This window comes from Microtus pennsylvanicus, chromosome 1 (assembly GCF_037038515.1).
Source record: "Microtus pennsylvanicus isolate mMicPen1 chromosome 1, mMicPen1.hap1, whole genome shotgun sequence".
In the NCBI taxonomy this organism is placed as follows: Eukaryota; Metazoa; Chordata; class Mammalia; order Rodentia; family Cricetidae; genus Microtus; species Microtus pennsylvanicus.
In genome coordinates, this window is record NC_134579.1 from 150,069,491 (window position 1) to 150,096,813 (window position 27,323).

The following is a 27,323-nucleotide window of genomic DNA, read 5'->3' on the forward strand; positions in this document are numbered from 1 at the left end:
CAGGGTGGGAGCCCCAAAGAAGAGGTGCGGCTCAGAGTCTCACATCTCCTTCTAAGTTCCATCTATCCAACGAGTGAGGCGGGCCATTATCTGGGAGATTAGAAATAGGCAGACTAAAGGTTGCATTCACTTCCCAGTGAACGGAAAAAGAAAAAGAACGAAAAAGGAAAGGGCATGACTGACTGCTCCTGGTGTGGTGGAGGTGAAAGTTTGTGTAGATAAAAGGGAGGCAGAGGCAGGGACATCTGGGAGAGGCCAGGGAGAAAATGACCCTGAGCTATGGGAGAAGGGGGAGGGGAGAGCCAGACTAAGAGGCCAGGAGGGGAAGGGACGAAGCAACCAAAATGGTTGGATTAAACAGGGAAGGTTAGCTGGGAGAAGGGCAGCCCAGCCCCTGGGCTGGAGAAGTTTATGGAAGAGCGTAGGCTGTGCCCGCCAAGAGGACCCTGATACAGGTAGGGACTGAGGAACGCTGGGGGAACCTGGCGGCCAGGTCCGTTCTGATATGCTAAGTAGGCACCTCGCCGCGTGTCCCGAGTTTGGAACCTAACACCCAGGAGACCTCTTGGGACCTGAGGAACAGACCTAACATGCCTCCCGTGTCCAGACTAGCCTCTCCTGTCTCATACCTGTAACTTATGACACTGCCCAGTGCAGCTGGCCCAGACTTGAGGACCCAAGGATTACCCTGAAAAGACATGAGGAGACCACACGTCTCGATGCGCTTGCGGCACTCTGAAATGTGCCCTTTTGCCTACTGAGGATGCAAGGATACGAGGTTTGGGAAGGGGTTTGAGGAGAACGTAGGAGGCGGGGAAAAGAGTAACACCATGAAAAATAAAATTGTATGAAAAAATACCAAACAGAGACTTTGAACTATTATACAGGAAAAAAATAAAGTGAAGAACGGAGGAAAGAAATAAGAAACTTGAAAGGGGTGGGGGGTGGGGGGGACTAAAGAGGAAGCAAGCAAACAGACCTCCCCACCAATCGCAATACTGCTTTCGCAACTCCCAACCCCAGAGCTGGCATTTCTGTTTCCAAGGCAACCCATCTTGTAGGCTTGGCGTGGCCCAGCGACTTCTGGGTATTGTAGTTTCAAAGAAGCAGAGAGGCGGGAGGTGTGACCGTCAGTAAAAAAAAAAAAAAAAAGATGAGGTGCGGCTCAGAAGCGCCGCGTCAAGAATGATTTGGGAGATTGAAAACACTTTCCAGATATCCTTAAGGTATGATTTGTTAGGAACGAAAGAGGAGAAGAAACGGGTCGGGGCGCAGGTTTGTGGGAATTGTGGTTCTGAAGCCTGTGGCGGGCTGGAGCCGGAAGTCGTGAGACAGCGCCGCCTCGCGACAAATGTGAGCACAGCAGGTCCTGGACTTTGGCTGTTTCCGCTGCCCAGGCTCCCAAGTCCGGCCAGAGAGGCTGACTCCATCTAGGATTCTCATGGCCTTCGTAGAGACTGGGTGGTGGGCGTGGGGGTGCTATTTGTGCAACAGTAATGTATGCGCAAGCCTTCACGTTGTGCCTGGCTAACTGCTTATAGTAAGCGAGCGGAGCGCACCAAACGGTGCATTCACTTTTTTCCTCCTCTAAATCTGACAGGAAACCATACTCTTGAGGCAAACTGGGTCGTTGAAGGCTCTATGGAGCATCCGTTCTGGTCTAACTTGTAACTTAACAAGCGCTGCACACTTATTAAGCGTTCAGTTAGTGTGGTTGCCGAGGATACAGTAGTGAGTAAAAACAGTATACCGCCTACAGCCTTGAACCTTACTTTTTGTTTTTTGGTTTTTGTTTTGGTTTCTCTGTGTAGCCCTGTTAAACTCGCTCTGTAGACCAGGCTGCCCTCGAACTCAGAGTTTCTCCTACCTCTGCATCCCGAGTGCTGTGATTAAAGGCATGTGCCACCACCGGGCTGCTTTTTTCCCCAAGATTTTATTTTTATGTTATATGTGTAAGTGTTTTGCCTTCACAAATGTTAAGTACACCACATGTTTACAGCAGAGGCCAGAAGAGGGCGACAGATCTTCTGTAACTAGAGTTATGGATAGTTGTGAACTTCCATGTGGGTGTTGGGAACTGAACCCAGTCTTTTGTGAGAGCAGCCAGTGCTCTTAACTGTTGAAGCGTCTCTCCATCTGCTTGTTTTTGTTTTAGACAAATTCCCATGTTTCCAGGCTGGCCTGGAACTCACTCTGTAGTCAAGAATGGCCCTAGACTCCTGGTTCTCCTGCATCTATCTCAATACTGTCTAGGATACTGTCTTGATACTGTGCAGAAATGGGTTCATTTTCCCTGCCAATTAAAGAATTAAAAGATAGGAAATAAAGGTGGCGCACACCCTTAATCCCAGCACTTGGAAGGTAGAGGCAGGTGAACCTTTGAGTTTGAGGTTAGCCTGGTCTACAGGGTGAGTTCCAAGGACAGACAAGGCTACACAGAAAAGTCCTGTCTCAAAAAACAAAACAAAAACAAAAAAGGGGGAACTAGAGAGATGGTCCAGTGGTTAAGAGCACTGGCTGCTCTTGCAGAGGACCAGGTTCAATTCCCAGCACCCACATGAAAGCTCACAACTGTTTGTAACTCCAATTCCAGGGGAGCCAACACTCTCACACAGACATTCATGCAGGCAAAACACTAATGCACATAAAATTAGAAAAAAGGGAGACAGGAAATAGGTGTTACCGGAAAACATGGGCGTCCCATCAGAGCAATCATATACGGGGGAAATCGGGGTTCGGAAGTCCAGTGTCAGAGAGTTTGAAAATGCACTGGGCTTTGCCCAATACCTGAAAGCAAGAGAATACAAACATAGGTCTTTCTGCTCTATCTGAGAGCCAGCAAGACTGCTCGATGGAAAAAGATGTTAGCTGTTGTAAACTGATGCCCGCAATGCATGCACACACACTGACTCAGGAGGTAACAAATTTTTTATTTAAAAATTATAGATGATTCTTAGCGGCCCTCCACCCTGTGTTCATTTGCTGTGTTGTGTGAGCAGAAGAAAGAAACCCTTAGCCATTACACAAGTGCAATTTCATTAGAGGAACAGGAAAGAAAGGCTGAAAATGGTCCCGAGGAGAAGGTGTGGGCGAAAGCCCTGCAGAGGCTCATTCGGCTCCCATGGCCCTCGTCTCACAGCACGGCCCTCTGACGCCTGGGAGCTGGAGGGCTAGTGAAGGAGGAGTCAGATGGAGCAGGTTCACTAGAAAGAGCAGCAGGGGTCGTCTCTGAGGAAGAGGGGAGACAGGAGAAACACAGTTGGACACGTATTTACATCTTCATATGTTATCAGGCTCCTGGCCTCATAGCACCCTTACCGCCCCCTAGGGCTCTATGTGCAGCCCCTGAGCCTGCACCTCTCGCCTCCACCCTGGACCATGCTTCTTTGGGCTACGGTCTGCCCACTTTGTTTCTCCGCCCCAGCCTATTCCACCTGCTAAAGCCACTTCCCTCAGACCTGGGGACCTGGCTCCTACTTAGCAGGAGTGGCTCTACTTAGGAGGGAGGTTTCTTTGTCTTTTTTGGGGGGGGGGGTTGCTTCGTTTTGATTTGTTTTGTCTTTTCAAGACAGGGTTTCTCTGTATAACCCTGGCTGTCCTGAAACTAGCTTTATAGATGAGGCTGGCCTCAAACTCAGAGATCCCTCTGTCTGCCTCCCTAGTGCTAGGATTAAAAGCATGTGCCATCACAGCCTGTATTTTTTAAAAATATTTTTAAAGATTTACTTTTATTTTCTGTGTGTCTTTGCCCATGTGTAAGTGCACTAGGGGTATGCAGTGTGCACAGAGGCCGGAAGAGGGTGTCAGGTCTGTAACTGATGTGAGTCACCACGGAGTGCTGGGAGCCAGACCTGAGTCCTCTGCTAGAGCAGCAAGAGGTCGTGACTGCTGAGCCATCTCTCTGGACCCTATCTGATTCCGAATTATTCATATGTGTGTCTATGGGTGAGTGGGTATGTCCAGGAGAATGCAGTGCCCTTGCAGGCCAGAAATGGACGTCTGAGCCCGGTGGCTGGAATTACAGGGAGTCTGAGTTCCACAGTGTGTGTGCTGGGAAGTTAATTTTGATCCTCGGCAGGAGTAGTGCATGTTCTTAACCTCTGAACTATCCACCTAGATCTCTTCTTCAACAGCAAAACAGAAACCCCACTTCGAATGGCATTGAATTTTATTCATTGTGCAGCAGAGGGGAACACACACATGCCATTCCTCCCACACTAAAGGAGAACGAACTTGGAACCTTCCATGCAATTCTGTGACTCTGACTGCAGTTCACAAACCCTACCTTGGACACGAGCTATTTAAAAGCAACCTCCTTAGCTGGGCCGTAGTGGCGCAGGCCTGTAATCCCAGCGCTTGGGAGGCAGAGGCAGGCGGATCTCTGTGAGTTTGAGGCCAGCCTGGTCTACAAGAGCTAGTTTCAGCACAGGCTCCAAAGCTACACAGAGAAACCCTGTCCAAAAAGAAAAACTATAAATACATACATACCTACATATATACATACATACATACATACACACACATACATATATACATACATACATAAAACCTCCTTGACCTAGGGAGATGACTCAGCAGGTAAAGCCACTTGGCTGCCAAGACTGAAAACTAAGTCCCATCCTAGGGACTCAAGGGGTAGAAGGAGAGAACTTACTCCAACAAGCTGACCCCTGACCTCCACGTGTGTGCCGTAGCACGGGTATACATGCAAATAATAACCAAAGGGACACTAGCCCACTGGAGCATGTGGCTCTGGCAGGCCTTGCCCTTTGCCCCCTTCTCTCTGCCTTGCTAAACACCATTAGATTACATCCTCCTGGGGCTCACTGCCAAGGTCCAGCTGGCAAAGTATTAAGTCCATCAATCAAAAGTCCCCTTTGGCTCACCTAATTAACATGGCCAATTAAAGTTAAACACCTCGTCCTAATACGGTGTGGTGGTTTGAAAGAAAACGGCCTCCAAAGGGAGTGGCATTATTAGGAGGTGTGGCTTTGTTGGGGAGGGTGTGGCCTTGGTTGGAGTAGGTGCGGTCTTACTAGAGGAAGTGTCACCATGGAGGTGGTTTGAGGTCTCATATCTGCTCAAGCAGCTCTCAGTGCCTCAGACCACTTCCTGTTGCCTGCAGTCAAGATGTAAGACACTTGGTCACTTCTCCAGCACCACGTCTGCCTGCACACCACCGTAAGACACTTGGTCACTTCTCCAGAACCACGTCTGCCTGCATGCCACCATGTTGCACCATGAGGATAATGAACTAAGCCTCTGAAAATGTAAGCCACCCCAATTAGATGTTTTTTAAATGTAAGAGTTGCCATGGTCTTGGTGTCTCTTCACAGCAATAGAAACCCTAACACACGGGGTTCCATCTTTTATAAACCGCCATTTTCCTATGAGCCACATCTGTCTCCTCATTATCCAGACAGTCCTTTATCCTTCTTTGGAACAAATAGCTGCCCTGTTCCCTTGTTTCCTTCCCCTTCTTCCTCTTCCTTTATCTCTTGTGCTTTTCTCTTATCCCTCTCCTTTGTGTCTCTGGGGAAATAAGTCCCTTTTGTGCAGAGAACTTGGCCTTGAGGATCCTGAGCTGATACCCATCTCTTTCAATAGCAAAATGTAAGCCAGGAGGTGGTGGCACAGGCCTTTAATCCCAGGCAAAGGCAGGTGGATCTCTGTGAGTTGGAGGTCAGCCTGACAGTGAGTTCCAGGACCTGTGGACAAGATGTGAAGCCATACCTCAGATTCAGCTGCGGGTTGCAGTAGTGACAGTAACACTGGGGACAACAAGGATGAATGACAGAACATGGAACAGAGAAAGACAAAATCAAAAACGAAACAGAAGTCAGCCAACCAACTTCCTTCCCTTCCACCTGTGGTACTGGTGACTGGTCAGCCTCTCTGTGCTCCTGAGCTCAGCCCCATCTTCCAGCCTGTTCACTTTTCATCAGTCCTGCCACCTCCCCACCTAGTGTTTCCGGCACTGGCACTGATGACCTTTGACCTGGTCACTTTCAGGGCAAGCGGTGCTAAAAGGCTGAGAGCTGTCCCTGGCCTCTCACTAAATTCCGTGCTTCAGTGGGGGCTATAAAAAGAAAAACCATCTCCAGATACTGTGCAGAATCTTCTGGAAGACCAAGTCACCTTTGTGAGAACCAGGGCTCTCTGATCATCTCCTGGGTCTCCCCATTTCCCTCAGCCCTCAAGCCCAATCCACGAGCTGCATTCCTGATAGAAGTGTAGCCTAGTGGCTCTCAACCTGTGGGACATGATCCCAGACTCTTTCCCAGGGGGTCTCCTGAGACCATCAAAAAACACTGATATTTATATTACGATTCATAACAGTAGCAAAATTACAGTTATGAAGTAGTAACAAAAATAGTTTATTGTTGAGGTCACCACAACATGAAGAGCTGTATTAAAGGGGTGCAGCATCAGAAGATTGGGGACCACTGCTCTAGCTGATCTAGCGGATTTTCCTTGTGTTCACTACCACAGGCCCCTGTCCTGACCATGGGCAGGTCTCTCTGCTTCCCCCTGTGTCCTGCTCTAAATCTGCTCCACGCTCAGTGCCCAGTGGCTTCATTGCACAACTCCCACTGACCGGGATGTGACTTACCTGTCAGGGTGCTTGCCTAGCAGGGATGAAGCCCTAGGTTGATCCCAAGCACTCCTCCTCCCATTCCAGACCCTGACCCTGAGAAATCCCACCGTCAGTGGCTCCTCCTCCTGAGATGCTCAAGACTCCTACAGGCTACTTAAAAACCGGCCCATAGATACCCACCAAGTGCTCTCTCTCCTGACTTCCCGAGAGCCACCAGGGAGTGCCCTGCTTTCCTTTGCTCTATTTATTAAATCTGGATTAATTAATTCAGTTTGATTTGGCTTATTACTTCAGCGGAGACACCCAATAACCAGGGACCAAATACTTCTCACCCCTTAAACTAGATGTGCCAGCACTTAGGAAGATCATGAGTGCAAGGTCATCCTGACCTACATCAGAGACCCTGTTCCAAACGCACAAACAAGAGTCAGCAAGACAGACAAACAGGAGTCAGTGAGACAGCTCAGCGGGCAGAGATGCATGAGGTGTCTTATCCAGCAGCATCTCCAGAAACAGCAAAAGACCTGGTCCTTAAGAATCTCCTGAGTCTGTAACAACAACCCAGCCACAAAACCACCAGTCAACCCAGTCTATCCTGCCTGCGAGACGTGCTGGTACAATGACAGCCCAGAACTTGTGGGAGTGGCCAACCAATAACTGGTCTAACTTGGGGCCCACACCAGGACAGGAAGCCTATGCTCCACACTAAAAGGAACTGGAGGCTGGATAGCACAGAGACCTAGGATAGAACCAAACACAACTGGCAAAAAAAAAGTCAATGAAATGATTTCTGATGATATTCTGCGATGCTCGGAGATCGGTGACTAGCCCAATTGTCATCAGAAAGGCAACTGACGGAAATAGATGCGGAGCCCATAGCCAAACATTAGATGGAGCTCATGGGAACTCCTAAGAAGAGGGGGAGGAAGGATTGTAGAAGCCAGAGGGTCAAGGACACAATTAGAACACAGCTCACAGAACTGACTAAGCAGGACTCACAGAGACTGAATCATTGACCCCACATAGATCTGCGTCCTTTGCCACACATTATGGTTGTGTAACTTGGAGTTCTCGTGGGACCCCTAACAATGGGAGTGACTGCCTCTGACTCTTTCTCCACTCTCAGAACCCTTTTCCTCCTGCTGGGTTGCCTTGTCCAGCGTTGACATGAGGGTATGTTCATAGTCTTACTGCAACATGATATGTTATTTTCAATTGATATTCCTGGAAGGTCTGCTCTTTTCTGAAGGGAAATGGAGGAGGAGTGGATTTGGGGAAGGGGGGGGTGCACGAGGAGCGGAGGGAGGGGAAACTGCAGTCAGGATGTAATACATGAGAGAATAATAATTAAAAATAAAAAAACTCCCTAATGTGTGGGGGGGAGGGGAGGAGGGAGGAAGGGAGGGAGGGAGGGAAGAAGGGAGGGAGGGATGGAGGAGAGAGAGAGAGAGAGAGAGAGAGAGAGAGAGAGAGAGAGAGAGAGAGAACAGAGAACACAGTTGGCACTTCACATTTCACAGGAAGCAGCTCCTAGTGGCAGGGTTCTTGTCCCAGCTAGGGAGCTAGGGAGGGGTGGCTCAATGAGAAAAGCAGCTTGTGGCTCGCCCGACCATCGGAGTTCAGTCTGAGACTGAAGGTAGCAATGACACAGGCACCTGGGAGGGTAAACCTGACGCTGGACCGGCTTAGGGCACATTGGGTCACACTATGTGGGATTCAGCTGACGAGTACCGCCTCCATTGTGGCTGGGGATGAGTGGGGTGCTCACCAGTGTGGATAGGGATGAGTGGGGTGCTCACCAGTGTGGATAAGGATGAGTGGGGTGCTCACCAGTGTGGATAGGGATGAGTGGGGTGCTCACCAGGCTGGGACAGAATGAAAACCTGGTACCTTAATTAAAGTTTGGGGTCCTTGAGAGAGTTCTGCTAAGGTTTATTCACCGATTGACCTCCAATTAGGTTCATTTCCATAACAAATGGAGAAACCCAGGCTTACAACCAGTCCCTATCAAAGAATGTGTCTCTTAGGGACAGCTCTGGGGGCAGCGCAGGGTCAAAACCTATCGCCATTAAGTCTTGGTCTGCCATAAGTTCCTGGTGTTCTTATCAGTAAAAACATAACTCTGCCAGATGGGCAAGATGATCCTGGGTGACAACTTTAGAAATCAATACTAATATACGTAGATAATTCTGGAATACCAGGCTGTGTAAATCTCCCATCTGCCCAAGTGGTTAGACTTGCAGTCTCCTGTCTTTTAAAATGGTTCAAACTGTAACCTGGGCTGGTACAATGCAGATGCCTAAGGTGTATATAAGTTAGTAAAATCTTGTATTCATGGCTGGCAACTCTCTGAGTGTTAGCCAGAGCCGGTACATTTGCAATTGTACAATTGCCAAGAATTGCAATTATTCAGATTAATTTTCCTTATTAATGTCTAGGTGGGCAGAGTGTTCTGTTGGGGAAGGCATACTAGTTTTAAAGGGGAAGGAGAAGAAATCTAGGTGCGCGGATTTTACCAGAAGCCCTGAAGAAGTCAGACGTGTGGTACAGAACAGAGGTAACCGAACCACGTGGCAAAAATGTAGATTAAAAGAGACAGGTTCATTTAAGTTGTAAGAGCTAGTTGGGAACAAGCCTAACCTAAGGCCAAGCTTTCATAATTGATATAAAGTCTCCTGTCGTTACTGGGGAGCTGGTGGTCCCACAAAGATAACCTGACAAGGCAGTTCGCTATACTGTGTAGACTCCCTTCTCCCATAGTGCCTTCTCTCCTCATCCTTTCTTCCCCGCCCCTCCTTCCTTTCGCCTACCTCCCTCCATAGACTGAAAGGCGTCCATCCAGACGCGGACTCCTTACCCAGTCTCCTTTATTGTAGGACACGAAGAGGAAGGTCATCACCATGTAGGCGCACTTCAAAAAGTTCCATCCGCCGTTCTTCACGAGGACCCTGGCTGTGGTGCTGGCCGGGGAAGACTTCACTAAAGAAAGGGGGCGAGAAGAACTGATGACACCCGGAAATCCCTGGCCCTCTGGCACTCCAAACTGGTGTCCCTCCTCTGTGTATCTCCTGGGTTGGATTTTTTGTTGTTGTTACACGGGATGTTGTGGCCATCACTCGGCTCCCAGACAAGCTCTCTGCGCTTTGAGCTCTCCTCACACCTAGGCATCACCACGTAACCCGTCTACATCTACGTACAGCACCCAACCAGTGCCGTGGAAAAAGTCACTCAGGGAACCCCGCCCGCTCTGTGGGAACCTCACTCAGGGAACCCCGTCCACTCTGGGAACTTCACCAAAGTCCCTCTTTTAGTTGTTTTGGCTGTTTGTTTAATTTGATTTGGTTTTTGAAACAGGATGCCATGGACTCAGGCTGGCTTCCAACTCAATATGAGGCTAAGAATGTCCTCTTAATCCTCCTGCCTCCACCTTGCAAATACTCGGGTCCCAGGCATGTGATCATACTGTCTCACTTTTCCCTGTGTATGTTCTCTGTGTGTATGTATGTGTTTTAGACATGCATGCACACACATACATGTGAAGCCGAGAGGCTCACATCAGGGTCTTCATCAACCTTGCACCACCTTATTTTTTTTCTACCTTTTCTCTTTTTTCTTTCTTTTTCTTTGAGGCAGAGTCTCACTGAACCCGGATCTCACCACCTTGCCTGGGCTGGCTAACTCCACGTGGGCAAGTGTGGAGGCTAGAGGATTCCTTCCAGAGTCCTCTCTGCCTAGCATATGGATCCTGGCGATCAACCTCCAGTCATCAGGTTTAGCAGTAAGCACTTTTACCTGTGAAGACAGCTTTCCTGCCCCCACTTCAATAGTCTTTATATTTTTAAGACGGAGTGGTGGCCTGAGTGAGAATGGCCCCCTAGGCTTGTTTGGATTCTTGGTTCTGCAGTTCCTGGAACTGGGAAGGGTTAGAGGGCGTGGCCTTGTTAGAGGAGGCCAGTCATTATGGGTGGACTTTGCGGTTTAAAACGCCCACACCATTCCCTGTTAGTGCTCACGCTCTCTCCCTCCGTCCCTCCCTCCCTTCCTCCTTCCTTGTGCCTGTGGATCAGATGTAACTTTTCAGCTATTGTTCCAATGTCATGCCACCCGCCTGCCATTGCCCCCCCCCCCCACATAATGGTCATGAACTCACACTCTGAAACTCTGGAACTGTAAGAAAACCAACCAATTAAATGGTTTTTTAAAAATAAGTTGCCTTGGTCATGGTGTCACAAGACAGCAATAGGACAGGAGCTAAGACAATGCATTTTATTATCGTGCGGGTGTGCATGACGACTGCACTGGTGTGTGCGTGATGACTGCACTGGTGTGTGCGCGACACGACTGCACTGGTGTGTGCGCGACACGACTGCACTGGTGTGTGCGCGACGGCTGCACTGGTGTGTGCGCGACGACTGCACTGGTGTGTACGTGACGACTGCACTGGTGTGTACACGACACGACTGCACTGGTGTGTACGTGACAACTGCACTGGTGTGTGCACGACACGACTGCACTGGTGTGTGCGCGACAACTGCACTGGTGTGTGCACGACACAACTGCACTGGTGTGTGCACGACACGACTGCACTGGTGTGTGCGCGACGACTGCACTGGTGTGTGCGCGACACGACTGCACTGGTGTGTGTACGACACGACTGCACTGGTGTGTGCGCGACAACTGCACTGGTGTGTGCACGACACGACTGCACTGGTGTGTGCACGACACGACTGCACTGGTGTGTACGCGACGACTGCACTGGTGTGTGCACGACACGACTGCACTGGTGTGTGCGCGACACGACTGCACTGGTGTGTGCGTGACGACTGCACTGGTGTGTGCACGACACGACTGCACTGGTGTGTACGCGACGACTGCACTGGTGTGTGCACGACACGACTGCACTGGTGTGTGCGTGACGACTGCACTGGTGTGTGCGTGACGACTGCACTGGTGTGTACGCGACGACTGCACTGGTTTGTGCGCGACGACTGCACTGGTGTGTACGCGACGACTGCACTGGTGTGTACGCGACGACTGCACTGGTGTGTACGTGATGACTGCACTGGTGTGTACGCGACGACTGCACTGGTTTGTGCGCGACGACTGCACTGGTGTGTACGTGATGACTGCACTGGTGTGTACGCGACGACTGCACTGGTGTGTACGCGACGACTGCACTGGTGTGTGCGCGACGACTGCACTGGTGTGTGCGCGACACGACTGCACTGGTGTGTGTACGACACGACTGCACTGGTGTGTGCGCGACAACTGCACTGGTGTGTGCACGACACGACTGCACTGGTGTGTGCACGACACGACTGCACTGGTGTGTACGCGACGACTGCACTGGTGTGTGCACGACACGACTGCACTGGTGTGTGCGCGACACGACTGCACTGGTGTGTGCGTGACGACTGCACTGGTGTGTGCACGACACGACTGCACTGGTGTGTACGCGACGACTGCACTGGTGTGTGCACGACACGACTGCACTGGTGTGTGCGTGACGACTGCACTGGTGTGTGCGTGACGACTGCACTGGTGTGTACGCGACGACTGCACTGGTTTGTGCGCGACGACTGCACTGGTGTGTACGCGACGACTGCACTGGTGTGTACGCGACGACTGCACTGGTGTGTACGTGATGACTGCACTGGTGTGTACGCGACGACTGCACTGGTTTGTGCGCGACGACTGCACTGGTGTGTACGTGATGACTGCACTGGTGTGTACGCGACGACTGCACTGGTGTGTACGCGACGACTGCACTGGTGTGTACGTGATGACTGCACTGGTGTGTGCACATCGTAGTCCACATGGGGAGGCCACAGGACAGCTTTGTGGAGTCTGTTTTCTCCCCTCACCCTTTTTGGGGGGTGTTTTTCGAGACAGGGTTTCTCTGTGTATCGTTGGCTGCCCTAGAACTCGCTCTGTAGACCAAGCTAGCCTGGAATTCACAGAGATTGCCCGCCTCTGTCTCCCGAGTGCTGGAATTAAAGGTGTGCACCACCACGCCAGACTCTCTCCTCGCCTCTACATGGGTTCTGATTGAACGCAGTTCATCAGACTGTTCCAAAAGCTCTTTTAACCATGGAGTCACCTCGTGGGCCCTGATTTTCTTTATATCAGGTCTCTGTGGGGTTCTCACAATCTCCTAAAACATGTCACTTGGTGGTTCTTTCAATCGACACACAGCTCATAGGAGCTGGTTCTCATCTTCTACAGGGATCAAACTCAGGGCCTCGGGCTTGAAGGAAAGCCTGTTCACCCTCTCAGGCATCTTGTCAATCCAGAATCTCAACTCTTAATGCTGGCTGCAAATTCTTAGTTCTAGAATTCTAATACTTGTTATAAATTAGACATTACTGATAATTCTAGATTTTTTTTTTGAGACAGAATCTTAGGATCTCAGGCTGGCCTCCAGCTGGCTATGTAGCCTAGGTTAGCCTTGAACATTTTCTTTCTCTACCGCCTAAGTCAGTGGTTCTCAACCTGTGATTCACATCCCCTTTGTGGATCAAACAACCCTTTCACAGGGTTCAAAGACCATCGGAAAACACAGGGATTTACATTATGATTCATAGCAGTAGCAGAATCACAGCTATGAAGCAACAAGGAAAACCATGTTGTGGTTGGGGTCACCACAACGTGAGGAATTTCATTAAAGAGTCATAGCATGAGGAAGGTTGAGAATTACTATCTCAAGTGCTCCATGCCCGGGTTTTTTGTTTGTTTGTTTGTTTGTGTTGTTTTTGCTGTTGCTGTTGTTGTCCATTTTGTTTTGTTTGCTTTTACTATAGACACTCACTATCCTAAAGTGGCCTTGGCTACTCGGTCTGATCCAGCTTGTAACCTGTGAGCCCTCAACTCTGCCACTGAGGCTGGCATCTGATTGGGATGTCCAGTGGTCCTACCTATCTGTTTTGGTGCTATTTCTCTTTCCTGTGCTTTGAAAAGGAGTCTCACGAAATCCAAACTGGCCTTGGACCTTCATAAGCTGCCCACGCTAGCCTTACACTTCTGATCTTCTTGCCTCTTCTTCCTGAGCCCTGGGGTTGCAGGTGTGTGGTCCTGGGGATCAGACCCAGGCCCTTGTACCTACTAAGCAAGCACTCTACGGAATCCTACCCCACAGCTTAATCCAAGCTCCTTTAACTCTCTCCACTGTCTCTATCACTCGGAGGAGGATGTTGCTTATGTGGTCTCCCATCCACCATCTCTCAGAAGAGGATTCTGCTTATGTGGTCTCCCATCCACCATCTCTCAGAAGAGGATGTCTGCTTATGTGGTCTACAACATGCACCATCACTCGGAGGGGGATGTCTGCTTATGTGGTCTACACCATCCACCATCACTCGGAGGAGGATGTCTGCTTATGTGGTCTCCCATCCACCATCACTCGGAGGGGGATGTCTGCTTATGTGGTCTACACCATGCACCATCACTCGGAGGGGGATGTCTGCTTATGTGGTCTACAACATGCACCATCACTCGGAGGGGGATGTCTGCTTATGTGATCTACACCATCCACCATCTCTCAGAAGAGGATGTCTGCTTATGTGGTCTACAACATGCACCATCACTCGGAGGGGGATGTCTGCTTATGTGGTCTACACCATCCACCATCACTCGGAGGGGGATGTCTGCTTATGTGGTTGGTCTACACCATGCACCATCACTCGGAGGGGGATGTCTGCTTATGTGGTCTACACCATCCACCATCTCTCAGAAGAGGATGTCTGCTTATGTGGTCTACACCATGCACCATCACTCGGAGGGGGATGTCTGCTTATGTGGTTGGTCTACACCATCCACCATCACTCGGAGGAAGATGCCTGCTTATGTGGTTGGTCTACACCATCCACCATCACTCGGAGGGGGATGTCTGCTTATGTGGTTGGTCTACACCATCCACCATCACTCGGAGGAAGATGCCTGCTTATGTGGTTGGTCTACACCATCCACCATCACTGGAGGAGGATGTCTGCTTATGTGGTCTCCCATCCACCATCACTCGGAGGAAGATGCCTGCTTATGTGGTTGGTCTACACCATCCACCATCACTTGGAGGAGGATGTCTGCTTATGTGGTCTCCGATCCACCGTCTCTTTGTTTCCAGCACACACGCCTGTCATTCAACTTACCCTGTCATTTCCAAGGGAGCAGAGCGGGGGAGAGGGGAATGGAGGTCCGCAGAAGCAGAATGCCTCCTCTTACCTTGCTGTGCTTGGCACAAAGGAGGAAAAAGATGGCTGAGGGCTACAGAGGCTTCCTGAAGACTGAGGTGCATCTAAACTCTGACCTCTTCAGGGGTCTCAGTCAAAGGGAAGGTTCTAACTGCCCGGAGGAGGGAACAGACACGTGGCTTAACCCACCTTCTTCTTTGCAGTCATTTGCTTCTTCTAAGGAGGAAAAAGACAGGGACGGTAGAGGAAGGGAGGAAGGAGAGGAAGGAGGAGAGCAGGGGAAAGAGAAGAAAAAAGGAAAGTTAGGGAATGAGTGGGAAGCCAGCTGTAAATGCTACTTCTGGGCCTGCTGGGTGAAAGAGGGCTGCCCTTGACCTCCTTGGTGGCCCTTGACTCAGACACTCCCAGCTACCTGGCTACACATATGCCATTTCCCGGCATGCAGTGCCCTTCCCCAGATACACAAGCATGCACACAAACGCATATGGTGTGCACATGTCTGTGGGTCCCCCCCTTTGCTCAGATGTAACTTCTTCCAGCACTCTCTGACATGATGGAGGAAGGTCATTGGTTAAGTAATAAAGAAACTGCTCGGTCCCATAGGTTAAAACATAGGTGGGAGGAGTAAACAGAACAGAATGCTGGGAGGAAGAGGAAGTGAGCTCAGAGACGCCATGCTCCCCTCTCCCAGGCAGACGCGATAGCTCTGCTCTCTGAGGCAGATGGCGATGCAGCCAGCCACCTGGTCAGACATGCTGAATCTTTCCTGGTAAGTGCACCTCATGGTGCTACATAGATTATTAGAAATGGGTTAAGAGGCTGAAACTAATGGGCCAGGCAGTGTTTAAAAGAATACAGTTTGTGTGTTGTTATTTCGGGGCATAAGCTAGCCAGGCCGCCGGGGTGCTGGGGACGCAGCCCCGCCGCTCCTATTACTACACTGACACACTGGGTTATCATGTCCCCTGCACACCTCTCCTCAGAGAACAACAGTGTTCAGACTCTGAGCTTCTTGAACACCCTGACCGCCTCTCACCCGAATGCTAACTGCATTTGTTTTGTGACATCTAAAGGCTCTTCCAACCCTAAAATCAAGTCACCAACTCACCATTCAGCACTTGGAGGCTCAGCAGACCTAAGACAAAGAGACATGCAAATAGAATCACAGGCAGAACTTAGGGCAATAGGGCCCACAGGCTCACCCCCAACCCATCTCCTAAAAAGCCCTGCAGAATTCTGGCCCACTTGCTTGCCTGCCTGCCTCCTCGATTACTTCCTTCTTTCTGATGTAGGAGAAACTGGGAACAGTACATTGATAATACAAATGTCTACTGAACTTGCTTAGGAAATCTTAACCCACACAAAGCAGCACTTAGCTAAAAGAGCTCTCTGGTTTTCCTATTCAGAAGTGTGATTCTGTCAGGCAGGCAGGATGACCCTGGTTGACAGTTACCTGGTAAAGCAGCCCCAGTGTGTCTCACTAGGAACACTGGAACTCTCTCCCACACATCTATCCAAACAACCAAAGCCTGGCTTTTCTGTCTCTGTGAAACATGTTTTCATTGCTCAAAATGCAACTCGGGGCTGTGATACTTTATAAGCTGATAGGGTTTTCTGTTCAGAGCTGGTTCCCATCTATGCGTTAGTCTGGACCACTCAGGCTCATTAAAGACTTTTAAGCACATAGTAATTTCTCACTGGGAAGACTTGTTGAGTCTATAATATATTTGTTAACACTTCTATTGAGACAACGTCACACTGTGTAGTCCTGGCTGACCTGGAACTTTCTATGTAGTCCAGGGTGGCTTCAAATTCACAGAGATCTGTCCTTCCTTTGCCTCTAGCATTAAAGGTGTATGCCACTCTGCCCAGCACCCCCCATCATCATCACCACTATTATTATTTGTGTATATATGTTTATGCATGTGACCGTGAGCATAAGCATATTCTAACAAGCACGTGATGATCAAAAGACAGTTTGCAGGGGACCTGGGACTCAAACTTAGGTCATCAAGCTTCTCAGCAAGAGCTTTACCTGCTGAAGCATCCTGCTGCTACCCTCCCCATCTCTTTCCCTCTATCTCTGCCTCTCTCTCTCTTGCTCTTTCTTTCTCTCTCTGTCTCTCTCTCTCTGTCTCTCTCTGTCTCTCTGTCTCTCTCTCTGTCTCTCTCTCTCTCTCTCTGTCTCTCTCTCTCTCTCTCTCTCTCTCTCTCTCTCTCTGTGTGTGTGTGTGTGTGTGTGTATACCATGTGCACAGGCATACATGCCTGCATTCAGGGAGGCCAGAGGCCAAGCCCAGTTGTGATTTTTCCCCAGGGGCTGTCCATCTTATTTTTAGAAACAGAGTCTCTCACTGGCCTTAAGCTCACCACGTAGGCTATGTTGGCTGGCCAGTGAGCCCCAGAGATCCACCTGTCTGTGTCTTCCTAGTACCAGGATTATAGGTGTGCACCATCACTCCCAGTGTGGGTTCTGGCAATTGCATGGCAGGTGCTGAATTTCCAGGGAGGTCTGCACCCACCGACACCACATTTCAGATTCCCCCCTCCCCCACACTCTGGCACACAAGGAGATAAAACAGAAGCTTGGTGCGTAGGTCCAGGGCCCACACAGAACAAGGTGCTTACCAAGGACCTCTGTGATCCATCCAGGAGGCAGGAAGTAGTGATGAGCCCAGGGTCCATGAGAGACAAGACCACAAGAGGGAGAAACAAATCACAACGTTAGACAGGTAGGGGCCAAACAAGCTCCGAGCCCAAGACAGTGGGCCTTAGAGCACAGCTGAACTGAAAAAGACCACACATTTACCTGGTGCCCTTAGAGGTCAGAGGAAGGCGTTGGGTCCCTCAGAACTGGAGTTACAGGCAGTTGTGAGGTGTCATGTGACTGTCAAGAATTGAACCCAAGAAGAGCAGCCAGTGCTCTTAACCACCGATCCTCCTCTCCAGCCCCCAATTTTAAAAAGCATTTATTTTTATTTTTATTTATGTGTGTATGTGTATGTATCTCTCTGTGTGTATATATATGTGTGTGCATGTGCCTACAGAAGCCAGAAGAGGGCATCACCCAGGCATTGGTGTTACAGATAAATGTGAGTCACCAAACTTGTGTTCTCTGCAAGAACAGCAAGCTCTCTTAACCACTGAGTCATTTCCCCAAAATCCTGCTTTAATATTTTATTATTATTATTATTATTATTATTATTATTATTATTAGTGTGTGTGTGTGCAGGTGTCAATCAAGAGCAGAAGAGGGCATCAGATCCCCCTGGAGCTGGAGTTACAAGCAGATAAGAATCACCAGATATGAACTGAACTCAGGTCCTCTGGAAGAGCAGCAAGTGCTCTTAATCTCTGAACCATCTCTTTAAGACTCTTATAATTTTTTCAGTTACATTGTGTTTTGTTATTGGTGTGTGTGTGTGTGTGTGTGTGTGTGTGTGTGTGTGTGTGTGTGTGTGTGTACATGTCAGAGGACAACAGCAGGAGTCAGTTCTCTCCTTCCACCATGTGGATGCCGGGATCGAGCTCAGGCTTAGTCGCCAGCCCGGTTTCCCTATGAGTCATCCTCTTATTCCTATGCCTGCCTTTTTGAAGATGGAAGAAGTGCAGTCCCACTCTACCCCCCACTCCCACCCCGCGACAGTCCCTGCACAGATGGGGGACCCCTCGACAGTCCCTGCACCAATGGGGGTCCCCGCGACAGTCCCTGCACCAATGGGGGTCCCCGCGACAGTCTCTGCACCAATGGGGGACCCTGCTACAGTCCCTGCACCAATGGGGGACCCCGCGACAGTCCCTGCACCAATAGGGGACCTCCTGGCGGGAACAAGGGAAAAGCAAATGAAAAGAAGAAAACTGAACTTACTCTTCAATACTGTTGAAACAGGAGCATCAAGGAGAAGGAAGTTCAGGTGGAGGTGTTGGGTACCAGCGGAAGTGAAGGTTCGAGAGGAAAAGGGTGTTAGCGATGCCTGACCTTCTCCCATCCCGCCAGAGCATCCTCCGAAGAGGCCCACCCCAAAAGGGTCATGGAAATATCATCCAGTCCAAATGGCACTGGTGAGGCTGTATACAGAGATGCTGGATCGGCTGTGACCCAGTATCTTAAGACATATTCATCCTTAATGCTGGAATCCCCTGGCCCCAGTTCCTCTAGGGATTCATCCTCCAGATGCCTGCAGGGCATCAGGAAGGGGTCTCTACTCTTCTCTCTTTCCCCGAGTGAGGGAGGAAAACTTGGTTCTTGGTGTTTTGTTTTGCTTTGTTTTGTTTTCTACCTATAAGCAAGCATAACTCCTGCGGTCCCATGCTCTAGGGAAATAGGGAGAGTGGAGAAGCTGCTCAATTCTGGGACCCCACCATGCAGCCCCAGGAAGTGGGTGGAGCCTGAAGGCCACCTGGAGTCTCCTCCACAAGTAGGGTAAATTCCTATAAACACAGCATTCTCGCAGGGTGGGAGGTAGTGGCATAGGCAAGCCTGGTTTACAGAGTGAGTTCCAGGACAGCCAGGGCTACACAGAGAAACTCTGTCTTGAAAAACCGAAACAAAAAAAAACAAAACGAAACAAAAACCAAACCAAACCAACCAACAAACAAAAAACCCAACAACAAAACAAAGCCAACCAAAAACCCCACAAAAAACAAAATTAGTTTTCTCTTCTCCTCCCATCCCCTCTCTTTATTCTCCCCTCTCCTTTTTCTTTCTATTTTTTTCTTTGAGATGGAACCTTATGTAGCCCAGGCTAACCTCAAACTCAATATGTAACTGCTGTAGCCTTCAGCTGCTAATCCCCAGTCTCCAGAGGGCTGGGATAAAGGCATGGACCACCATGAGGGCTGGGATAAAGGCATGGACCACCATGAGGACTGGGATAAAGGCATGGACCACCATGAGGGCTGGGATAAAGGCATGGACCACCATGAGGGCTGGGATAAAGGCATGGACCACCATGAGGGCTGGGATAAAGGCATGGGCCACCATGAGGGCTGGGATAAAGGCATGGACCACTATGCCTGGCTCCCTGCTTTTTTGTTCCCCCTCCTTCCAAGTGACCCACCAGAAGGGAGAAACTGTAGAAACTATTTCCTGTGCTAGGTGTGGTAGTGCACACCTGTAATCCCAGCACTCCAGAGGCTGAGACATGGTCAAGAGTTTGAGGTCATCCTTGATTATATAGAGAGTACATGTAGAGACTCTTCCACCAAACACCAAAGGACATCAGTCATAAAAGGAAAAATAACTTACTTTTCACTGGATGGCGGGTTGCAAGCAGAACCAAAGGTCAAGTGGAAAAGAATGGGCAGGGAATAGAATGAATATTAGTTCCTTCTGTCCCTGGTACCTTCCATTTTTTTTCCCTCATAAAATGTTTTTTCGAGTATTTAACAATTGTTCTTGCATTCTGCTGAACAAACTTGAGAGGAGACCAGGTCTGCAGGATCCCCGAGCAGACAAAGCCACCATTCTCCGGTGGTCTCAGCCTAACCTCATCTGTGGGCAGTATCAAGTCTAGCTTGAGCCATTTCCCATCAACGCCTGCATGGGCTGACCATCCCTAACCCAAAATGCCCCAGTGACAAGCTTTTTGATTGTCAAAGTGATGCTTGAATAGCTTCACTTCGGTTTGCTTTCATTTTTAAGGCTTATTTTGTTTTTATTTATGCATATAAGTCTATGTAAAATGATACCATATGTCTGTGCTTGGAGGCCAGCTGGAGTTACAGGCAATAGTAAGCTGTCTTAGCAGGTGCTAGAACATGAACTTGAGTCTTCTGGGAGAGCAGAAAGTGATGATAGCCACTGAGTCATCTCTCCAGCTTCCATTCATTTTTTATTTTTGAGATGGGGTCTTTTCAGCCGGGTGGTGGTGGCACACACCTTTAATCCCAGCCTTGGGGAGGCAGAGGCAGGCAGATCTCTGTAAGTGCAAGGGCAGCCTGGTCTGCAAGAGCTAGTTCCAGGACAGGCTCCAAAGCTATAGAGAAACCCTGTCTCGAAAAACTTTTAAAAAAAAATAAAAAAAGATAGGGTCTTCTCACTCCATAGATCAAGGCCATTTTTTGGTCTACCTACCAACTCTTGATGTAGGTTGAAATCAAGGCACTCTCAGTCTCCCAAGTGCTAAAATTACAAGTGTGAGCCACCACATACAGCTTTGGAGTTGGGTGCTGTCCAGCAGATTTGGGGGTTTTGGGTAAGAGGTGCTGGATGGATAAAGTCTATGTCCATGTTCACGATTCCGAACATTGGACATTTGAAACATTTCTAGCCATGGGCGTTTCAGTTAAGGGAAATTCAAGTTGCATTAGACTAGAGAAATGGAGAATTTGGCTCAGCCAATCAAAAACATCCAATATACTTACATTGTACTATCAGGGACTTTGCAATGGAGTGGACCAACTAAATCAATGGAATGACTGTGACCCGTCCATTATCATCCCTCCATCCGCTGTCCTCCAGCCCCGCTCTCCTGTCTGGACAGAGTTGCCCAAACCACTCCTGGTTTTTCTCTGCCTAACTTGTGAATTACTTGCTCTAGCAAACTTTTTTGTTGTGGTGCTGGGCATTCAGCTTAGGGCCTTGTATATGCTGGCAGAGCAGTCTACCACTGAGCCACACCCCAGCCCTCACTGAGGGATTCTAGGCAGGGGCTCTACCACTGAGCCACACCACAGCCCTCACTGGGGGATTCTAGGCAGGGGCTCTACCACTGAGCCACACCCCAGCCCCTCACTGGGGGATTCTAGGCAGGGGCTCTACCACTGAGCCACACCCCAGCCCCTCACTGGGGGATTCTAGGCAGGGGCTCTACCACTGAGCCACACCCCAGCCCCTCACTGGGGGATTCTAAGCAGGGGCTCTACCACTGAGCCACACCCCAGCCCCCCACTGGGGGATTCTAGGTAGGGGCTCTACCACTGAGCAATTCTCTCTTTTTACTTTTTATTCTGAGACAGAGTTGAATCATGGCTATCCTGGGCAGCTTAGTGAGAACTTGTTTAAAAACAGAAGAAATGCTTCTGGGGTGTAGCTCATCAGCACAGCCCTTGTCTAGAATCCCCCAGTGAGGCCTGGGGGTGTGGTTCAGCAGTAGAACACCTTCCCAGCACACATGAGGTTCTGAGTTCAATCCCTGGCAATATGGGGGCGGGGAGAGGATGAGAAGTTGGCAGTCATAAACTTTCAAAGTACTTACATTCTTCTTCCGTCTTGTCTGTATGGAGAAATGAATGCAGCCATGTTCAACGGGGGGTGGAGAGAGATGGAGAGAGGGTAGAAGTGAAGGTGGGGGTGGGGGAGGGAGGGAGAGAGAGAGAGATTAATAGTTTTACCACCCATAAGCATCCCTGACTAGTCAAGACCAGAGATGAGAACACTACCAGATAGCAGGCCACTGCTTGGTTTACAGGGAAAGACGGGGACTTGAGTCTGCAGGCTCCCTTTCTCCTAATAAACATCCGTGGGCACCTACTGCATCCAGCATAAGAAGATTTGGGTGAGACAGTATCTATCCCAATGAACAATGTCCATGGCTTTCCAGGAACTTACAGAGGAGGGGGACCAAAAGCCTTGTGAAGTGGGACAGAGACAACCTGAAGGGCTTGGCAGGAGCTTATAAAGGGGGTGGCTGCTGACCTGGAGTGGTTACCAGGGGAGGTGTCTTGGAGGAGGATATGGTGTTTTGTCTGAAACCTGAAAGATGAGCAGGGATTAACTGAATGGAAGAAAAGATGGCCCTGCCTGGAAAGAACTCAGCTGTGAAAGGGCCGAGAGACAAGATTACGGATTGGTGGATAATGCCAAGACGTGAGCCATCTCTACATCCTAGACTCTGTTCTAAGAGGAAGGGGTGAAAGACTCTGGGCCATCTCAGCATTACTGCCCCTCCTTCCCTGGGAACCAGGAACCTGATAATCACCCAAGCGTTTCCCAGGTACTTTTCATCCCTCTGTGGTTTTTCTTCAATAGACCCAGTTCCTGGAACTGGGATAAAACGACCTGCAGATGGTCCTCCTTGCTCAACCAACCCAGAAACCACCATGGCAATTATAGTTAGCTGACCATTAAATGAGCTAGTCACAATAGTTGACAAATGACTCATAGACTCCCCCTTTGCTTCTGTGGTTTTTTCCTTTGAAGGTAGCCTGTAACAGCCACTCGGGGTCCTTCTCCTCCTGAGGCTGAGGGGCCCTGTCGTGGCAGTAAATAAAATTCCTCTTGCTTTTGTAGCAACTGTGGTATGAGGGTGGTCTCTTGGGGCGACCCCTCCTTGGTAAGTGGGCTTTAGGGTCCAATGGGGGTGTTGTTAAACAAACAGGACTTGTGTTCAAATCTTGGTTCATTCACCTCCTAGCTGCATGACATTTTTCCTCCATTTCCTCAACATAAAAACACAACCAGGAAAGCTTGGAAAGGTGGCTCAGCAGTTAAGAGCACTGGCTGAGCTGGGCAGTGATGGCACATGCCTTCAATCGCAGCAGAGAAATCCAGTCTCAAAAAAATAAATAAATAAAGTAAAATAAATAAAAAAAGAACACCGAATTTGCCAAAGTTCTGATTCCTAGCACCCACAGAGAGGCTCACAACTTCATGTAATTCCTGGCTTCAGCATATATGATGCCCTCTTCTGGCCCCTTTGTGCACCGCATGCAAATGGTTCACAGACATACATGCAGACAAAACAGCCGTATACATAAGACAAAAATAAATATATTTAAAAAAATAAAAAGAAACAGTGAAGTCCAGGTTCAGTGAAGAGTCTGTCTCAAGAAAAACCACTGTGGAGAGCAACTGAAGGAGACAGCTGACTCTGACCTCTGGCCTCCACAGGAACATGTGTGGATATACACACCCATGCACACACTAACGTTCACACCTGCATACGCTGCACATATATGCAATGGAATCATATTCAGGTGGTGCACCCATGTGATATCACCACTCAGGAGAAGACACAGGTGGACTGAAGGTTAAGAAGAGTTTGGGTAGCACAGGAGATCTTGTCTCAAAAAAAGAAAATGGAATTGAAGTAGAACAAATAAGCTTCATACGAAAGATTCCAGAATGAGAAACGTCACTGTTAGAACTGAAGTTTCCCTGGACAACACACATGTGTGCGTGTACACACACACACACACACTATAAAACCATGGCATGGCATCTCCCCATCTTAGAAAATCGTGAAGCAGATCTGAAATCCCTTTAGCTAGCTCATTTAAGGAGATTAATCATCCCATGGGCTGTATGAAAGGAGTATGCGACCTGCGCATCTGCAGTCATGGCCCTTGGCTTCCTGACTGTGCATGCAAAACGTGACCAGCTGCCTCATTTTCCCAACACCATGATTTCCCCTCCATGCTACCCTCTCAAACTGTAAACTGGATAAACCCTCCCTTCCCTGAGCTTGGGGTATTCTGTCACTGCCATGAGAAAAGTAAAAGATACAGCCTGGGACTTCACTAGGTAACCAGACTGTTCTTGAACGTAAGACCCTCTTGCTTCTGCTCCTCAGTGCTGGAGTTACAGGTGTGAAACACTCCAGTTAGCTGTATTTTCCTTCCCTTTTAATTAATGGGGGTATGTGTGCATCGTGGCAAACATGTGGAGCTCAGAGGGCATCTTGTAGGCATCGGCTCTCTCCTTCCACCATGTAGGTCCTGAGGATTGAACTTGGGTCGTCATGCTAAACAGTAAGCAACTTTGCCCAGTGAGCCATTTTGCTGACAGTTGCTGAGTTTTTGTCACTTGCTATTTTGTCCCCAATTCCCCAATGATTCTGACCTTACCTACTCTCAACTCCAAGCTGATTGTACAGATGTTAATGGAATACTATTCTACTATATCATAATGGCTTATATCAGTGGTTCTCAACCTGTGGGTCATGATCCATTTGGGTAGGATCACATATCAGATATCCTGAATACCAGATACTTACATTAAAATTCATAACAACGAACTGGGCGGTGATGATGCACACCTTTAATCCCAGCACTTGGGAGGCAGAGACAGGTGGATCTCTGTAAATTCAAGGCCAGCCTGGTCTACAAGAGCTAGTTCCAGAACAGGCTCCAAAGCTAAACCTTGTCTCAAAAAAAAAAAGGATTCATAACTGCAGCAGTAATACAGTTATGAAGTAGCAACAAAATAATTTTGTAGTTGGAGATCACCACAACATGAGGAACTGTATTAAAGGGTCACAGCATTAGGAAGATGGAGAACCACTGCTTTACACATACATGTGAAGGCCCGGAAATGTGAGCCTATTTCTGTGTTGATCAAAGGTCAGAGGATTGGAACTTACCTCTAGTTCCTTCAAGGTTAATTTTGCTTCAACCTCAAACAAAGGTCTCACCTAGATTTAGGTCAGAGAGTTCTGCTCTCTCAAGGTTATTGTCAACAGGCGTGGCTAATAGCCAGACCTCGCACTCCAGGAATAGAGAAGTAGATTGTTCAAACCTCAAACTAGCGTCTAAGGATCCAACTAAGTTCCAGTTCCCTTAGCACCCACGTAAAAAACTGGCTAAGGCCAGTCGCACCTGTAATCCCAATACTAGGGAGATGTTAAACAGAAGGATCCCAGAATGTAAAGATTTCAGCCACAATAAGGCTGATACTTACGGGTTCTAGGGGCCATGCATGTGCAGATAAGCCCTCAGGCAGAAGTGCCTAATGGCCCTTGGGGATGTTAAAGAGCACCGCGTGACCCATTGTGCTGTGTGGATTGCATCATCCACGTATTACTCAGATAAACCGTTGCGTGCATGCGTGGTTACATCATCCACATATGACTCAGATAAGCCCTTGCGCGCATGCATGAACCCCATCATCTGCGTGCGATGTAGCCATGTCAACCCCCTGTACACAAGCTGGATGCGCCATCTTCCTCTCTCTCTCTGCACACTGACTTCCCCAGGCCTGTACATGACCCCTCTAATACACTCCTAAGCAGGTTTGTTGTGTGTTCCGTGTTTCCTTCTCACTCACGCCAGGTAATTTGACAGGCACGTGCTGGTCTGAGTCAACCTAAAAACAGTGAGCCCCGGGTTTAATAAGAGACTGTCTTGTGGAAGTACTCGTGTAAATAAGACTGGAGGACGCAGAATGTCCTCCCTGGCCTTTGCATGCTTGCACAGGTGTGTGCACCCACACACACACCAAATATTTTGGGACAGAAAGATGGGTCAGCATGCAAGGGTGCTTGCTAGCAAGCCTGAAGATCTAAATTCTAATCCTGGGACCCACGCAGTGGAAAGAAGGGACCAACTCCCCTCCAGGTGTCTTCTGACCCCCACACGCATGCCTCTACACATGCTCTCCTTCAATATCTATATTTTTTTAGTTTTGTTGGACTCTAGCGTCCCAACACTGAGGAGGAGTCGCCCCCAGAGACCACCTCACACATCACAGCCAATGCAAAAGCATGAGGATTTTATTAATTCTGTCATGACAGGGTCCCCCAGCATTCGGGAAGCCGAGAGACCTCGAATAGCGGGTACAGTCTACTTTTAAAGGGGCCACAGAAGCAAGGGGGGTTGTGATTGGCTTATTCGAAAGGACTATTACCAATAATTGACTGGAGAGCTGTTGCCAGATCAGATGAGGTAAGAGGTCATTTTGACCCCGTTTCCCAGGGGACCGAATCAAAACATACGTACATGGGTAATTGTTCAGGAACTGAGTACGTGCATGTGTAGGTGTTAGGTCCTTGGTTCCCAGGGGAGGAGGGGAAGCACTATGGCACAGAGGCTGAGAGGATTCAGAATTGTCAAAAATGGCTTCAGAACTGTCTTAAAGTCTTACAGTTTAAACTTAAAGCCAAATAAACAAAGCATGGAACTCTATAAGATATGAGGCATTCTGGAGCCTCACAAAGTCTGTGTCACCCATTGACAAGAAAGATCAAGCCGGGCGGTGGTGGCGCATGCCTTTAATCCCAGCACTCGGGAGGCAGAGGCAGGTGGATCTCTGAGTTCGAGACGAGCCTGGTCTACAAGAGCTAGTTCCTGGAAAGGCTCCAAAACCACAGAGAAACCCTGTCTTGAAAAAGCAAAAAAAAAAAAAAAAAAAAAAAGAAAGAGCAAAGACTGTGGGCTGAGGACATAGACAGATGCACACTTACCATCCGGTGACAGTCTGCTCATCAGCTCTGAGGAAGGAGACAAAAAACAAACAAATGATGTCAACACACAGCAATTGCAACAGAAAGAAAATCCACAATGAATGGATTTTCCCAGTCCTAGGGACTCAGCCAACCCTCTGGGGGAAGTATGGCTGTGGTGCCAAGGCCACCTAGGAAGGCAGGAGGTGGAGCCTTATAAACCCAGTCTGTTTGTGTTTAAAATGGCTTCCCCCCCCCCAACAACAGGCTGTAGGTTTCCATTTCTCTGTGGCTTTTTCTCCCAGCAGTTTTTGTCTCTCTGAGATGTAGCCCATCTTCTCTCGTGTGAGGTGGATCTCTTTAGACCTATTACACCCCTAGAGCAAAGGAGGTCGGGACACCCACTCTGACCCAGTCAACCATGTGGGCGTCTCTGCA

The 27,323-nt window shown here is 49.0% G+C and overlaps 1 protein-coding gene across 1 annotated transcript; it reads right to left on the reverse strand.

The window, feature by feature from the left end:
• Positions 1-3,203: 3,203 nt before the first annotated feature.
• On the reverse strand, positions 3,204-26,928 carry Eddm13 (epididymal protein 13). The gene is made up of 9 exons (XM_075941307.1): positions 26,907-26,928; positions 22,424-22,480; positions 21,969-22,001; positions 17,413-17,421; positions 15,893-15,919; positions 14,974-15,000; positions 9,456-9,577; positions 5,734-5,771; positions 3,204-3,228 (listed from the first exon to the last, which is right to left on the reverse strand). Exons 1-9 carry the CDS (start codon positions 26,926-26,928, stop codon positions 3,204-3,206), a joined length of 360 nt encoding a protein of 119 aa, XP_075797422.1.
• Positions 26,929-27,323: the final 395 nt, after the last annotated feature.

Bases quoted from the DNA above. Each gene is read 5' to 3' on its own strand.
- Eddm13 (XM_075941307.1), bottom strand. From the start codon at position 26,928: ATGAGCAGACTGTCACCGGATG. The intron at 9,578-14,973 runs GTGGGTTAAGCC...CCCTTTCTTTAG, and splicing joins AAATGACTGCAAAGAAGAAG to TGAAGTCTTCCCCGGCCAGC. The intron at 5,772-9,455 runs GTAAGGAGTCCG...TGTTGTCCCCAG, and splicing joins CCTACAATAAAGGAGACTGG to TGTTACTGTCACTACTGCAA.